The 15,168-nt window shown below is 44.6% G+C and overlaps 2 protein-coding genes across 3 annotated transcripts; one reads left to right on the top strand and one right to left on the bottom strand.

Annotated features, from left to right (window-relative positions):
* The first annotated feature begins 378 nt into the window (after nt 1-378).
* On the top strand, nt 379-8,729 carry slc30a9 (solute carrier family 30 member 9). 2 transcript variants are annotated; one of them, XM_040175144.2, is made up of 19 exons: nt 379-645; nt 1,057-1,206; nt 1,328-1,525; nt 1,733-1,780; nt 1,952-2,051; nt 2,246-2,338; nt 2,493-2,575; nt 2,696-2,767; nt 3,073-3,131; nt 3,517-3,584; nt 4,607-4,765; nt 4,855-4,990; nt 5,075-5,114; nt 5,209-5,280; nt 5,864-5,971; nt 6,106-6,271; nt 6,553-6,682; nt 7,191-7,304; nt 7,437-8,729. In XM_040175144.2, exons 2-19 carry the CDS (start codon nt 1,098-1,100, stop codon nt 7,479-7,481), a joined length of 1,800 nt encoding a protein of 599 aa, XP_040031078.2. In that variant the 5' UTR covers nt 379-645; nt 1,057-1,097; the 3' UTR covers nt 7,482-8,729. The 2 variants fall into 2 exon arrangements, with proteins under 2 accessions (XP_040031078.2, XP_040031081.2); XM_040175147.2 differs by lacking the exon at nt 2,696-2,767.
* A 1,528-nt stretch (nt 8,730-10,257) lies between these two features.
* Nucleotides 10,258-14,553, bottom strand: grxcr1a (glutaredoxin and cysteine rich domain containing 1 a). The gene is made up of 4 exons (XM_040175167.2): nt 14,049-14,553; nt 12,680-12,919; nt 12,529-12,594; nt 10,258-11,449 (listed from the first exon to the last, which is right to left on the bottom strand). Exons 1-4 carry the CDS (start codon nt 14,424-14,426, stop codon nt 11,270-11,272), a joined length of 864 nt encoding a protein of 287 aa, XP_040031101.2. The 5' UTR covers nt 14,427-14,553; the 3' UTR covers nt 10,258-11,269.
* Nucleotides 14,554-15,168: the final 615 nt, after the last annotated feature.

Genomic DNA, 15,168 nt, shown 5'->3' with positions numbered 1-15,168 from the left:
CATCACTTTTTCCGACTAGTGCACTTCCATGTCTTTTTACAATTGCTGTGGGTAGAGGACAAATAAAAAGCAATTGAATCCCCCTGTTATAAACTACTCATATACAGATACAATTTTTTTTTTTTTACGCTTACCAGTTGAGTGTTTTTTACAAACAAAACATAATGAAACATAACTAAGAATAAAATTCCTAAATGTTTAGATTCAAATAATAAATCAATATTTGAAAGATATTATCCCAACAGAGCCCATTCTGCTGCGGAATGCTACATTTCTTTTAGTACTTATTTTGAAATGAGCAGAATGAGAAAGCATACAAAAAAGAAGAAAGGATAAGAAAACAATAAGGTGTATCGATTAGCTGTATTTTGTAGTATTGACTGTTTTACCTAACATACATCTTCAACCACTGTAAAATAGCGTTTAAAACCAAAATATGATTAAGTTTGAGGGTTGGTTAAAAAAAAAAAGGAGTGACCTTGTTTGGTTATCGCGGTACTAGTCAAAGTAACCTTTCCAGCTCTCGCGAGAAGACAGTCGACGTCACTGAGTCACAGGTCAGGTCCACAGTGTCTATACCGTCGGTTTGACCATAGATTCACAAAATGGACACATATTATGCACGACAAACCTCACAATAGAAAGGTATTCGGGGTTTTTGATGGCCTAATCTAAATGTACGCGCTGTGCGGTTGTTTTAGCTAAACACGTTACAGAGAACTTGTTACTAACGGTGTTTTCTTACTGCTACTAGCTAACGTTAGCTAACAACGGCAGCTAACGTTAACTCAACTGTGTGTGACTCCGTCGTTGCGCGAGCCGGCACGTAAAGGCAGTATTCCCCAACCGATTGATTATCAATGACAGCCAGACGTCAGGGTCCGCCGCGTGGAATATTTCACTCTGTTTCTAGCCACGCTAACGTCACCTGCCTGACGCCACTTTTAAACGCTTACGTTAGATGTTGAGAAGCGATGCCATTGCGTTAATCTGTCCGAATTGGGTTAAGTTAAGTGGACGAGCTAACACAACAGCGGCCGTGTGTCATTTGTGTAGCCAGCTCCCGCACTCCGCTACCGAGCCCCGCGCCAGCGAGGATGTTCCCCAGCTTGGCCCACCGGCCGTGGCACGTCTTCTGCAGGGTGTCCCTGCAGCACCGGGCGCCTCTGTCTCAGCGGTCGCCGAGGTTCCCCCCGCTCTGCTACGGTGAGACGAGCCTTAATATCGACGCGTTCCTTCCACGTGCTTTTTTTGTTTCCCTACATGAAGCTCGTTCTTACTATGCAGTCATTTACAAGCGGTGATGTCGTAACATGGTGTTGTGCAGGTTGGCAGAGCGGAGGCACGCACAGCTTGTGGTTCAGCCTCCCGGACTGCCGCCCCGCTTCTCTCGGGCTGGGAAAAGCGCAGTACTACTCGACCTCTGGCAACAGCACCGATGACCCCCCAAAATCAGCATCCGGAGAAGCTCCGTCAGCAGAGACCATCCTGTCTGCTGCGGTGAAAGCCACCCCAGCTTCATTGGGTGAGTGCCTTTTATTTTCCAAATAATGCTGGAGTTGTTGTCTGATCTTGGAGTTTTGTCCTGTGTTCATTAATGCCCCCCCCCATGTTAGAACCGCTTAAACGGTTGTAATCGCGCGTGCCCTCACACACTAAGCACTGGGGAATATTTCTGGTAAATTCAGATGTTATGGATGATTCAAGAGCTCATTTAAATATTCTGTCATAGATCCGACATCTCAGGGGCTGACAAAAGCAGAGACGATTCAAGTGAAAGGTATAGAACTACATTTATGATTGCTTCACGTGAAACAGATTTGATGCCTCACTTTTGGTTCCCCTTCTACTTTCCGTACCGTGAGAATGTGCATATGATTCGTGGCTTGCGCAAGAATTGGGACTAATGAATGCAGATGTTCATAGTGTCCCCCTTTGTTGCAACACGCAGTTCGGGCAGTGCTGAAGAAAAGGGATTATGGAGCCAAGTACACGAAGAATAACTTCATCACAGCAGTCAGAGCCATGAATGAGTTCTGCCTCAAACCGAGGTAACTCTTGATCCCCAAACTCTCCAGTTTCATTGATATATGCACCGCTAACCTGTATGTCCCTGTGGTGAAGCTGAATTAAGATGCGGACAGACCACATGGTGTGTAATCAGTTGATGTAAGACTGCCTATCGTTGTTTAACTTTGGTCCTCCTCCATCTTTTACTTACCTCCTTCCCATTTTATGTTCACAGTGATCTGGAACAGCTTCGAAAGATCAGGAGACGCAGCCCCCACGACGACACGGAGGCGTTCACTGTCTTTCTGCGGTCGGACGTGGAAGCCAAGTTGGTCACACATCTTTTTTGCTTCGAACCAAAGAGATGTTTACAATACAAAACTGTCTGACTTACAATAAGTAACAATGTAAATGACCAATTTTGTATTGGTGTATTTTTCTACATTTGTTGACTGTGGATTATTGTTCTCTGTGTTAATTAGAGCACTGGAGGTTTGGGGAAGCCAAGAGGCTCTAGCCAGAGAGCGAAACCTCAGGAAAGAAGTGGAGAGAGAGTACCAAGAGAGTAGGTTTTTTGTTTTTTAGGTGTTGAATGTGTGTGAATATGCCATAATACGGAATGTCTTGTCTCAAAGCTCAAAAGTTTGACATTTTGCAAAATTTGTGTTTTCACTTTCTGCCACAGCGTTTGGTGAGAAGATCGATTATGTTCCGGACTATTTGTTGACTCTTGAGTCTTTACCACAAAAGCGTCTCAGTGAAGTCCCAGCTTGGATCCAAAATATAATCCCACACATAACCTTCTGTTTTACACTTTTGTACAAATTAAACACAATATAAAAATGAAATGACACAACTAACAAAGTCGGCAGCTTTTGTCATTTTGAACAGAACCAGACTAGCTGGTTTCTGTATTTTCCAGTCTGAAGCTGCAGTGTTAATCTTCTCATCTAACTTTCTGCCACAAGGAAAATATGTGTTCCGTTATTCATTCTTATGTTTATGATATGATTGACATATCTTGTTTTTTGTTGTTGTTGTTGTTTTTCTATCGACTTCCAGATATTTTTCGTAATCAACAGCTGTTGAAGGAATACAAAGACTTTTGGGGAAACACTAAGGTGAGCACTTTTAATCTCTGCCTGTCCTTTTTGAGTATAGGATCAGTTCTCCACATCGTGCGAAAGACAAAGCGACGTGGACGTTGGTGGTGTATCTGTGTGACCTTTATCTCGGTCACAGAGGTCACAGCGTCTGTGTGACGTCCTCTGCTGCCGTTCATGACGCGTACGGTGGTGTTATTTTAATGACTATATTCTTCTACACCTCTCTGAGTCACGGTACATTCTGTAACCGGCTGGTTTGCTTTTCCACAGTATTGTGTATTATGAGAAAACTTAATAATGTTATCTTTATGAACAACGCTGTTAATATCCAATCATGTGTTTGATAGATCGACGGCATTTTGGTCAAATTTCCCTTTTGCTTTTTCTTTGGTCTACAAAGCCTCGATCCGACAGGAGGGCAACTTTCCTACAAGGGCCGGGGAAGGTGGTCATGGTCGCTATATGCATGTAAGTTTGGATTCTCTCGCCGTGGTTTCTGACCGCTGATCGGTTGTGTTGGAACAGTGTGAACTCTCGGTTTCCAACTTTAAGGGAGGGGAGCAGTCGGGTGAAAGGCCGACGATGGGTGAGCAGTAGTCTGTCTGCTAAATTCCAGACTTTTTCATGGTGGGCGCCCCCTAATATAATGGTTGGGGAAACACTGTGGAATGTCGGTCCGTACTTTACGGGGATGCCGGGGGGAGGACGACATTTTTTCCACCGATTAATTAACTTGGGATAATGCCAGCAAAATCTGTGTCTAAGCTTTGGGGCGGGCAGGGGGAGGTATCGGATTAGAGAGGAACCACAAGTCTCCACTCAGCATTGCGACGCGTTCAGTTTGTCTGAGGAATATATGTGTAACATACACAACATTTACCAAAGATTTGACCACATTTGTACAGCTGATCTAGTTTCACTTGAGATCCTTTTGTTCTGAAAAATACTGGCACATTAGTAAGGATGTGAACTGGGAACCACGTGGGACCTCGTCTCGCATGTCCCGTAAACAATTAGATTAGGATGATTGTGTTAAGAGGACATGTGCAGTCACATGAAGCCTTTCTTTCACTTAGTTTGGACTCACGAGATCCAAAGGCTCGGTCAAAGTGTAAATTATGTTATTCAGAAGTATCCAAAAAGCTCAAATACTTTTCACAAAAAAAAAAATAGTTGAAATATGAGTAATTGGATGTTTTCAATTTAAATGTAATCTACAGCCAACTTAGTTGGCCTACTTGTAACAGCAAGCGATCAATTATCTTACTGTTTTTATGTCTTGTACAAACATCCTAATGAATCTGCAGACCAATCATGAAATTCTGTTTTAGATTATAAATCTATTTCAAATCACTTCTTAAAACTCTTTTCTACTGTCTAGCTTTTTGTTTCATACTGTCTTTTTACATCTTTTAATATATTTTTAGTTATGATTGTACCGCTTGTTTTTTGTTTAATGAATTGACCTACTCGTCTCTCCTTTCCTTCAGCAATGGGCTGAATTTTGTCTTCAAGCTGCTGGCCTGGGTGTACACTGGATCCTCCAGCATGTTCTCGGAGGCCATCCACTCGCTGGCCGACACCTGCAACCAGGCCCTCCTGGCTCTGGGGATCAGCCAGTCTGTCCGCAACCCGGATGCCGGCCACCCGTAAGCACCACCATAATACTACCACATCAGCAGAACAATCCTGTTGAGATCCCTGTCGGCTGTAAAAAGAGACCCTTCGTCTTGTCCAGGTACGGCTTCACCAACATGCGCTACATCGCCTCCCTCATCAGCGGAGTGGGTATTTTCATGATGGGAGCCGGCCTCTCCTGGTACCACGGCATCATGGGACTGCTGCACCCGGGGCCCGTCGAGTCTCTGTTATGGGTGAGTGTCTTCTCCCATCCGTCTCTGGGCTGCCGGACGCATATCACGGGAAATGATCCAACATGCCTCCTTTCTGTGTTCCAGGCTTATTGTATCTTGGCGGGCTCGCTGGTGTCTGAAGGAGGTGATTTATAAAAAATGAAGCTGCGGATCTTTGACAACATTTTGACCTCGCGCAGCATTTCGTACTAAGACCTGTTTGTATCTTTGTTTTTCAGCCACGTTATTAGTAGCTGTCAATGAGATAAAGAGGAGCGCTCAGCTACATGGAGTGTCTTTTTATGAATATGGTACGTACAAGTATTTATCATTCATTGATGATACACCAGGAATGACAGTGAATCTTTAGAGCTGAGACAGCAGTTTACTTTACCCGTATCTGCCTTAATCCGCAGGTAACATGAAGGGGAGGCACTTTATTTTAATAGAATCTATTTTGCAGAAATCACAACAGATTTTTGTGTTGCAGTGTGACTCAAGTTAATAAGTAAAAACAAACATGTTCCAGAAGAAGGCAAATTGTTGAGTCAGCTCTATCTGCCAGCATATAGCCCAGATTCAGACATTCTGCTCGCGGTGGGGGGGTTGACAATTTGTTCAGCACACGGCTCTTGCTGTCCTTAGAAAGATACCGATGCTTCCCTAGAGAAACTTACCTCTAGGGAAGCATCGGTATCTTTCGGGGTAAATAATGAAGAAAACTCCTTGGACAGACAAACATGAAGATGTCTTTTGCACTAAATAAACCAAATGTAATAAAGTTACTGTTTAGTCAACGAGGAAGCTTCCAAAGCGCATATAACGTCATGTAGCTGAACAAATAATGAGTTGTAAATGGGGTGTTGCCTGTGGTTTTATCTTGTATGTGTGCAGTAATGCAGAGTCGGGACCCCAGCACCAACGTGGTGCTGCTGGAGGATGCTGCTGCCGTGTTGGGAGTCATCATAGCTTCTGGATGCATGGGCCTCACCTCACTTACTGGTAAACACGGAAGGCTTCCAGACGGTTTCAGTCTGATCTCCTCTCTCAAGTGTCTGCTGGGACTGTTGTCCATGACCCCGATTCCTAAAGCTGAACACGTTCCTCTCCATGTCCCTGGGCCCGGCCCGCCCCAGGTAACCCGTGCTACGACAGCCTGGGCTCTCTAGGCGTGGGCACGTTGCTGGGCACCGTCTCCGCCTTCCTCATCTACACCAACACGGAGGCTCTGCTGGGCCGCTCCATCCCGCCCGAGCGCGTGCAGAAGCTTACAGAGTTCCTGGAGAACGACCCGGCAGTGAGGTCAGCTCGTGGACACGCACGGTGTTTACTAGTGATTCCATGCATCTCTTTAGGGCCACTTGTACCCGGAGCGGGGCGAAGTGATCCAGTTTATCGCAACAGTCACAACATAAGCTGAAACAAACTGCCTTTTAAGGCAGAAACGTTGTGGCCTTTCAACGAGTTTGTGTGTTTCCATTTCATTATAAACATATTGCGTTGGAGGAGAAATCCACGGAGGTTTTAAGTAGCGATTGTGTTTTTCTGACTATGTTGACGGGTATTCACTTTATTTTGAGCAGAGCCATCCACGATGTGAAGGCCACCGATCTGGGGATGAGTAAAGTGCGCTTTAAGGCTGAAGTTGACTTTGATGGCCGAGTGGTGACGCGGTCTTATCTGGAAAAACAAGATATCGACCAACTCCTCAATGTAAGTTGTTTTTTGTTAGTCATTTCTTCATGTGATCTTTAAAATGGCATCTGTTTTTTTAAATCTTGATCTCTGCCTATCGTTACGTGATGTCATTATATGATATGTGGCAGGAAATAAATGTGTAACTGTATTCTGAAGCCTTCTATTTGTGTCTGTTGCTGACAACTACCAAAGAGTTTTCATACATTAACGCATGATTCATTTTGTTTTCCACAATGTTTTATGTGGAAGCTCTGCTGCAGATTTCATAAGTAACATGATTGTTGGTTGTTGTTCTTTACAGAAATACAACGATTACCAATAGCAGTTGACAAAAATGCTCTCCTGATCTTGTAGTTTGCAAATTTAAATCATTTTATTTTGTTGCCGCCTCATTGTGCTTCAGATTTCATGAAAATGTTGCTCCTAAAATACGTGATATTTTTGTCTTCTACTGTATCCATCGTGTACCCCCTACCTTTATCTACACTTACTGAAGTTGGTGTGGTTTTGTGTGGGTCTGCAGGAGATCCAGCAGGTGAAGAACCCCGAGGAGCTGGAGAGCTTCATGCTGAAACACGGGGAGAACGTCATTGACACTCTGGGGGCCGAGGTGGACCGCTTGGAGAAAGAACTCAAGGTTAAACCTCTGATTATTGTCAACAAAATCCATAGATACGCCAGTTTTTACTATTTCAGGATGCTATTGTTGGACTTATTTTGCACATCAAAGACCGACTTGGAAGTAACCGTGTTTTGTTCCCCGCCGCAGCAACGGAACCCGGAGGTTCGCCACGTGGACTTGGAGATCCTATAGTGGCGGGCGGATCTCCGCTGAGGGAGCAGCCTGCTGTATAAAGACGAGGAAAGGCCGAAGGAGGGTCATGCCTGCCTCCGCTCTCTGCCCCCTATGCTGACCACGCAAAAAAACAAACTTCTGTCTTTGCACATCTGAAGTCTTACTGTAGAGTAGTCCATAATATAATGGAGGACAGAGTTTGGGATATGATCAATGAGAATTTGCCCTCCAGAGAGCCACTTTTCCCGGTGTGTTATTTACTAAAGACTAAAGTGTCGTTAGGCGCCTGAAGTTGTTGGAGAATTTGAACTCTCTGGTCCCGTACGTCTATGACAGAGGGGGGGTCGTGGGGTGGTTTTGAACTCACATTCCTGAATGTGTTTTGGTTGAAAACAAGAAAAAACAGGACCAGTATCATTTACTAGACGTGTACTTTTTCTGCTAACGTGATGCTTGAACCACAGTGACGGAGTTTCTTCCGTTAGTGCGAAGGAAACCTGTGATCTACATATTCAAAAAAAAATTAACTGCTAAACAAACTAGATAGGGTTTTTTTTTCTTCTTTTCTTTTAATGTGAAGACGGCACGATGCTGCCGACGGTCATCTTCTAAGTTTGTGATGAATAGATTTTATTTGCCGAGTTAAAAAAAAAGACATATTGAAATGTGTCATTAAGCCTTTTAATTTAATGTACGCTGGAGTTGAATAGTGAACGTGGTTAAATACAACAGCACATAATAATCAGAAGTTTATGCAAAACTAGATATTATGAAACAGGGTTATGTAAATAAATACATCCCCCAAATATTATTAGGACCAGTTGAAGGTCTAAACAAAGTGGCATCCCTCTCTTTCACTCAACATTTCTCTCTCCGCCAGCGTCACACTCCAAGCGTTGATCCTCTCCAAAATGTGGTCACTTTGTCCACTTTGTTTGTGAGGTTTGGCAGCTGATCAGCAGGTGCCTGATTGCGTCGAGCCAAAAATGACGGGCCGGGGGGGTGAATGAGTGGTGTCAGCCCGTACAGGAGGTGTATCAGATGATCCAGTGAACGCTCTCCTACTCGCTGTTTTCTTTTCATTCTGCATTTAGTTCAGTCAGCCACAGCTTGAGCTCACCTGCATCTTAAAACATGCTGGAGGGGGGGAGGGGGGGCATTTGGATATATATTTTTGAATGTGTCAATAGTGTAATATTTTCCCGCCGGTTGTAACAATGTTGCTGTGCAGAAGGAGGTGAAATAAATTTGAAATAATTTATTAAATAATGTTGCTTTTCTTTTACCGTCTCGTGTGTCAGATGTGGCTTCATGTGGATGTGAGTCTCACATCTGGATCGTAAGCATCTGGAACAGTAAAGAGGAACCTTTTCTCTCCTCGACTGTTTAAAGCTCAGAAGGTTGACTGGAATGTAAACCCAAGTCCATTAGGTGGTGCAGTTGTATGGATGAGAGAAAAAGGGAGAGATGGGGGGGGGGGGCACTTTAACCTGTACGCTGACGTCAATAAAAAAAAAGCCATCATTTCCCACCAGTCTGCGCACCGACGGATCGTTCAAAACATTACGCACAGCATCGCGGCTGGACTCCCGCTTCACACCGACAGAAATAAACCCTCACGGAGCCCCGGAGAGCGGAGACAATGCGGACTGACGCCACTGCAGGTTTTTAGACCATTGAATGTCATGTCTTAACGTTTTTGGGTGTCATACGTCTCATCATGCCGTCCGGAGCCGCTGCTGTCTCGCCTCCCGCAGAGAAAGCAGCTCCTCGGGCTGATTTGCATCATTATTAAATATATTTTTAAAGACCTCCTCCGAGACGCGCCTGTCGCGTCTGGAGATCACCAAACACACCTTTGGTGCTGCTGCGCCCTTTCCGCGCGCGTCAGGTCGTCGTTTGCTTGTCATTTAGTGTTTTGTCTGGAGCGGATTCAAAGCAGATGTGGCTGTGCTTTTTTTTATTATTGTAGTATTCGACGCATCCTGTCATATTTTCGGCACCGGCAGCCCTCAGAAGGGGGCGCAGTAAACCTGCACAGTTGGGGTCTCAGATTGTCATGCACCCCCTCCCCCTCCAACCCCTCCCCATCATCACCACAAGCCTGCGGTTACAAAATCCCAAACCCCATTACTGCTCGGTGCGGAATTGAATTAATGAAATGCGATTTCGTGCAGGGATGTAATCGTCTGCCATTAAGCAGGCAGACATGCATCCCCCTTGCTCGCTTTTGTTTGTTTGTTTCCTTTTATTTTTGCCTCCTAAATAATCGATGATTTCTTCTTTTTTTTGGGGGGGGGGGGGGGGGGGGGGGTTTGCTGTTTCAATCACAGGTTGCAGGAGCATCTGCACGGAGCCGGTCGGCGGTGTTTGGAACCAGCGATCATCGGCCGCATCGGCGCCGCACTGCTCTACGCTTTTAGCCTCTTTACAGTGCTGCCTTGTCTGATCAGGTTCAAGCAGCATTGTACAGGGCTATGACAGCATAGAGAGCCGAGCTTCTCTCGCCCTCTGGACGGCAGCCAGCCAATGACCTCATCTGCGAAGAACTCCAAACGGCGGAGGATGGCGCGCGAGAGGGGATGCTGCCGATTTCAGTGATTTGTCTTGATTTTTTTCTTTCATTTTCTTTGCATGCCAATGTGGTCCAAAGCGTTGCTTTTGTTGTTAGGCTTGAGGAAAAAACAAACTGGAGCACATGGAGTTCTCTCCGGGTTGCATTATTCAAAGCAAATTGAAATCCCCGTGCAGCCGATGCATTATTGAACCAATTAGTCACATCGCACGCTGCGTCTGATTCACCCATCTGCGCTCTGCCGTCCGGATCTGCTGCTGCTCTTCTGAAGAAGCCGTTTCTAACAATCGTCGGAAATGCCGAAGCACCTTGATTAAAAACAGTCTCAATTAGCTGCAGTATAACGGGTTTTAATAGGAGAGGCAAAAACTGTTGTGGGGGGGTATCCTCAGTTTGGGCTGCAAACGAAGACGTCTTTCATCTCAGAGAAAAACGACCACCACATTCCTCACTGACAAATCCTTTTGCCCCAAATGTGACAGCTTCAAACGCCTTTTTTCTTGTCCAACCAGAAGGGATATTTAGTGTAGAATCACAGTCAAGAGATGAAAAAAAGCTCAGAAGGTGAAACTGATTTATTTTTGCTTGCAAAATTGATTATCAAAAGAGTTGCCTGTTTTTCAATCATCATATTAGCTCTTATGTAGCACCAGAAATATATTGTATTATTAAAATGTTTAAATGCAGTTGACTCCCTTGATTTATTTTAATTAAAAATGTGTATTTGTCCTTCTTAAAAACACACAGCTTCCAGTTAAACCCCATCTTCCATTTACAATCCTCAATGTGAGGATTGAATGATGTTTGGAGCTCTATTGTGACAAAAGGTCAAGTTTCATGCAAACTCAAACCCTTGTATTTATCAGCTCTCGGCCTCCATCATCCTTAACTCTGTCAGATATGGGATTTGTAATGAGAGCGTTGCAAACGAGCCTCCTCACTTACTGAATAACAAGCTTAAGTTGACCTCATGTGAAACTAGTTCGCGGCTCCATCAATGGGAATTTTGCACTGAGCTCATAAAAAAATGAGCAAATTATTCTCATGAATCAGTTCACCGGACCAACAATCCCAGATCCCCCAATTCACTGTTTTTTTTCATCACAAACTTCTGTTTTCCTTACTAACATGGCCATGGAGGAAGAGCGCGGCTGTGTTTCATTTCACCGCCCGGGTCACAGTCCAGTTGGAGGTCCTGCGTAAAGGATGCCGGGTCAGGCACGTAGCATCCTCAGGGGCTGCAGCTCACACAGGGCTGCAGGCCGTTCTCGTTGCAGGAAGTGCACTTGAGGGCTTTGAAGGAATCCGTGAAGCAGTTACGAAACACGGACATCTTGCTGCCATGGCACATTGGGCACGGGATGAAGGCATAGCCCCCACAGGTCTGGCACGTCTGGGGCTGCTGTACTCTCTAAATACATGGATAGATACACATTTCAGATAATGTGGCCAACGTTCAATACTCACACCTACATTCTTTGGGGAAAACGCTGCTGGTTTCTTTATCATCCTAAAGCCCACCATTTTGGAGATACATCATATCAAAATAATTTATTGACTGAAAACTGATGATACGATATTTTGGGAAATACTTTAGATTTACAGGAGAAGATAAATACCACTCGCTATGTCAGCTTAGCACATTGGAAATTTCAGGCAGCAATGATATTTTCAACTTGGATAAAAATACAAATTATCTGCAAATTGCTTCAAAGCGACTAGTGCATCAGACCACATAAATATAATTAATTGTTATTTTTAGAGGATCAATGTTCTCATCTCCCCGTCGGCGACTAAGTCTATTCCCCAAAATGTGAAATGCCGATAATCACGACTTCCTTTTTGAAAAAAAGGTAAATTCAGAGCAAAAAAGTCTGCTTGCCGAACAGCTCTTGACTGATTAATGAATGTTTGACCTTTCAGGGCTGCATGTTTCTTTCTGTTTTAATAGCCCGCAGAGACTGGAATGCATGACTTAAATGTCATGAGCTTCATACGGTTTTCTGTATTCGCTTAGGAAGTCTCTTGTTGGGTTGAACTTACAACCTATAGGCCCCAGAAAAATGCCAGTGCTACGGCTGCAGCTCAGTGACGAGCAGAAATACTTGACAGAATCTCGGTTTGTACCACCGAGCGAGGAGCTGTAACGCCGGCATGTTTGGGCGAACGTGTCGGAGGCAGAATCAATAGCACGGCCTCCGTTATCGACGGCAGCTCATTGATGTGCATGGGTCTCCTTTGACCGAGGACACGGCTGGTGAGGGGAAATGATGCTCCTGTTTGCACAGGGTTCCTCTCGGTGACTTTGGGCAAACACAAAGCGTCGATTTGTCCGGACTTTTTGAAGTTACCTTATGCTTTGACAAACACGTTATCAATTAAGCACCTTGCGTCAAATCAAGTGGGGTGACTTGCCCTGATTCGCAGGAAAACCTCTGTTATAATGCCATCAAATGATTCGTCGTCAATGCAAACACAGTGAAAACCAACCTCTATTTTGGTTAGAAGGTCTTGAAGCTCTCCTGATTCGTTCATGCCCAGTATCTTCTCGGCACCCTGAAAAACACAATTCAATATGAAATGAGTGTGTGAACGCACAAGATATTGACGTCAATATGCAGGAGTAAGAATCGGAGCCGACCCCGAGGTAGTGTCCGTCAATGAACACCACAGGTAGCGAGGGAGGTTCTCCCACGCGTTTGCATCGCTCCTCCAACTCCTTCCCGTACTCGCTGTCCAGGGCGATGTTCTTCTCCACAAACTTCACCCTGTGGTTCTGGAAGATCTTTCGGACCAGCTGGCAGCGCTCAAATGTTGTTCTCACCACCCGGAAACTCGTGGTGTAGATGACTATCCGCCCAAATTCAAGAGATAACTCCATCTGAGAAGAAATCAGAAGTCATCTTCAAAGCAGTGACACGGCTCTTTGGCTGTTTTTTTTATTCATAAAGGTAACTTTTGCTAACATAACAATGTCAAATGTCTGTGTATGTCTTTGAGATATTGGCTTGATTTTATATGATTATATTTCCGCGCTTGTGTAATGGATCATTTCTTATATCTGGTACAGCTTTTACAATTGTGAAAAAGTACTAAAATCTGAATTATTTAGGCAAAATTCGAAGTATGAATACAAGCATTTTCATAAAAAATACTTTAATGTTCAGTTCTCTAAGCCCTGTCATAATTTAGGCAAATGTTGGGGTCTTGAACTGCTTCACGTCATTGAGAACTGAGCGGCTTTGTGATTTGATATGATGTACAGCCTGTCAAGGTGAAGCCAGGATTTCACTAAAGGAGATCCAAATATGGAAACTAATCCCTGAGGCCTTGTCTTTGAAGGTTATCATTTGTAATCCCTTCATATGGAGTGGCTCATTAGAAAAGGTTTTAACCATTCATTTATTATTAACATTACTTTCAAGAAAGCAGACCACATGTCTCTATACTTGTATAAGTGTCCCTTCTTTTGAGTTTCAAAATAAATTTACCATAGAGAGACAATCAACTTCCACATGTTATGTCGTTAACGAATGCGATTGCAGCCAAAAGAAAAAGATGTTGTTCTGCACAGCGATGAACACAATTATTGTATTATTTCAATTAATAAAGCGACAGCTGCATAAAACGTGAGGGGTGTAATCAAACAGACATTGGTGGTGGCGTCCTTAGAAACGTCGTTGGTGATATTGTGAATGGCATGTCCCTGTTTCTTCAATATGACCCTCGACATAACCTTTGCATTGGCACACGAGCCAAAGAGTTACATCGGAATCCGAAAGCAGACACTAGAAAGCACCTGGAATTCATTAACCTGATCGGCTACTCCTGAAACACTTACTGGAATGTATCATTAATCTTTAATCGTGCTGTCATCTTGTCCTCTCTTGTGAGCTCTTACGCCTCTCACCCGTAAGTAGACTGGAGGCCACCGATGGGACCCGCTGGTGTGATATTCCAGACTAAATGAAGCAATAAGATGTAACCAGGCCCTTTTCAGAAGTACTTACACTGTTGTAACTGAGAAGGTTCTCAAACAGCGTCTGACCTGCGCTGACTTTGTGCTTGACCCCCCTCACGGTCCCATTTTTACTGAGTATGTTGACCCTCTTCGTCGTGAACATCCAGTCCTTGGTGGCCCCCGCGTACGTCAGCAGCTCGTCCGGCTCGCAGCCCGGGGACCCGTACGGGTGCGCCTCTCCGCTGGTGGAGGGGGTGCTGGCCCGCTCTGCGTCGGAGCCGCTGGTGCAATCCGAATCCAGGGAGCCCGAGGGCCCCTCGTCCTTGAACATCTCCTTCAGCACCCGGCCGCTGTTCCCCGAAGCCACGCGGAACCTCACCCGCTTCTGCGGCTTCTCCTGCCCAGCCATCGGCGTCGTCGCCTCCATTGGGAACCCTCCTGGCACATTACATGGTCGACGGCGACGCTGTGCGGCTCCTCTCTGCTCATTCGGAAGTGGACACTCAGCTGGGACGCGCCAGTTTGTCCCCCATGGATTACCACCAGGTTTAATCCTCGCAGGGAGAACAGGTCAAAAAAAGACTGAGAGCCTGTAAGCTGCCTTACAGCGGGACACACAGCGATGGTAAATAATACATGCATCTCCACCATGGCAACCCAGCAAGCCCATCGCACGTAAAAGGATAGTTGTCTTTTAATTATTCATGACAGTTTACACAGTTTTCAGCAAAGCTTTGACTGAAGACTTTTCATGGTCTGACTTTGTGTTCTTTAATCAAGCAAACATACAGTTCTGCCTCTCAGGACGAGATAGCAGGCGACAATTGCCTCTAAATGAGTTACATGATCCACAACAACATTATTGTTATTATCAGTGCACTATATGTTAATAAGTAATTTCATGCATAAAGAGCCAGATTGCTGAAAACAACACACTTATTCAGCAAACACCTTGGTCCACAAACAATCAGCAGTAAGTTGTTGTTACTTGTAAGTTAAGTCACGTGTAAGTTAAATTACCTGTATTCACTCAGCACAAACAAAAGAACACCATGCTAACACAAGATGCTAATTAAACTAATTAGCATGTTAGCTAACCAGGTTAGCTTCACTTAAATCTTAATTACGGTGTAGTTTAGTTTACCGAACATTGTTGTTATCGTCTATGT

Source organism: Gasterosteus aculeatus, chromosome 4 (genome assembly GCF_964276395.1).
Source record: "Gasterosteus aculeatus chromosome 4, fGasAcu3.hap1.1, whole genome shotgun sequence".
Classification (NCBI taxonomy): Eukaryota; Metazoa; Chordata; class Actinopteri; order Perciformes; family Gasterosteidae; genus Gasterosteus; species Gasterosteus aculeatus.
Note: the sequence above shows the minus strand (reverse complement) of the source record. Positions and strands in the feature narration are given on the sequence as shown.

Coding starts and splice junctions, on each gene's coding strand:
- slc30a9 (XM_040175144.2), top strand. CDS start 1,098: ATGTTCCCCAGCTTGGCCCACCGGCCGTGGCACGTCTTCTGCAGGGTG. Junction 3,132..3,516: donor ACTTTTGGGGAAACACTAAG/GTGAGCACTTTT, acceptor TGGTCTACAAAG/CCTCGATCCGACAGGAGGGC. Junction 4,766..4,854: donor AACCCGGATGCCGGCCACCC/GTAAGCACCACC, acceptor CGTCTTGTCCAG/GTACGGCTTCACCAACATGC.
- grxcr1a (XM_040175167.2), bottom strand. CDS start 14,426: ATGGAGGCGACGACGCCGATGGCTGGGCAGGAGAAGCCGCAGAAGCGG. Junction 12,920..14,048: donor ACCTTCTCAGTTACAACAGT/GTAAGTACTTCT, acceptor ATTTCTTCTCAG/ATGGAGTTATCTCTTGAATT. Junction 12,595..12,679: donor TTGACGGACACTACCTCGGG/GTCGGCTCCGAT, acceptor TGTGTTTTTCAG/GGTGCCGAGAAGATACTGGG.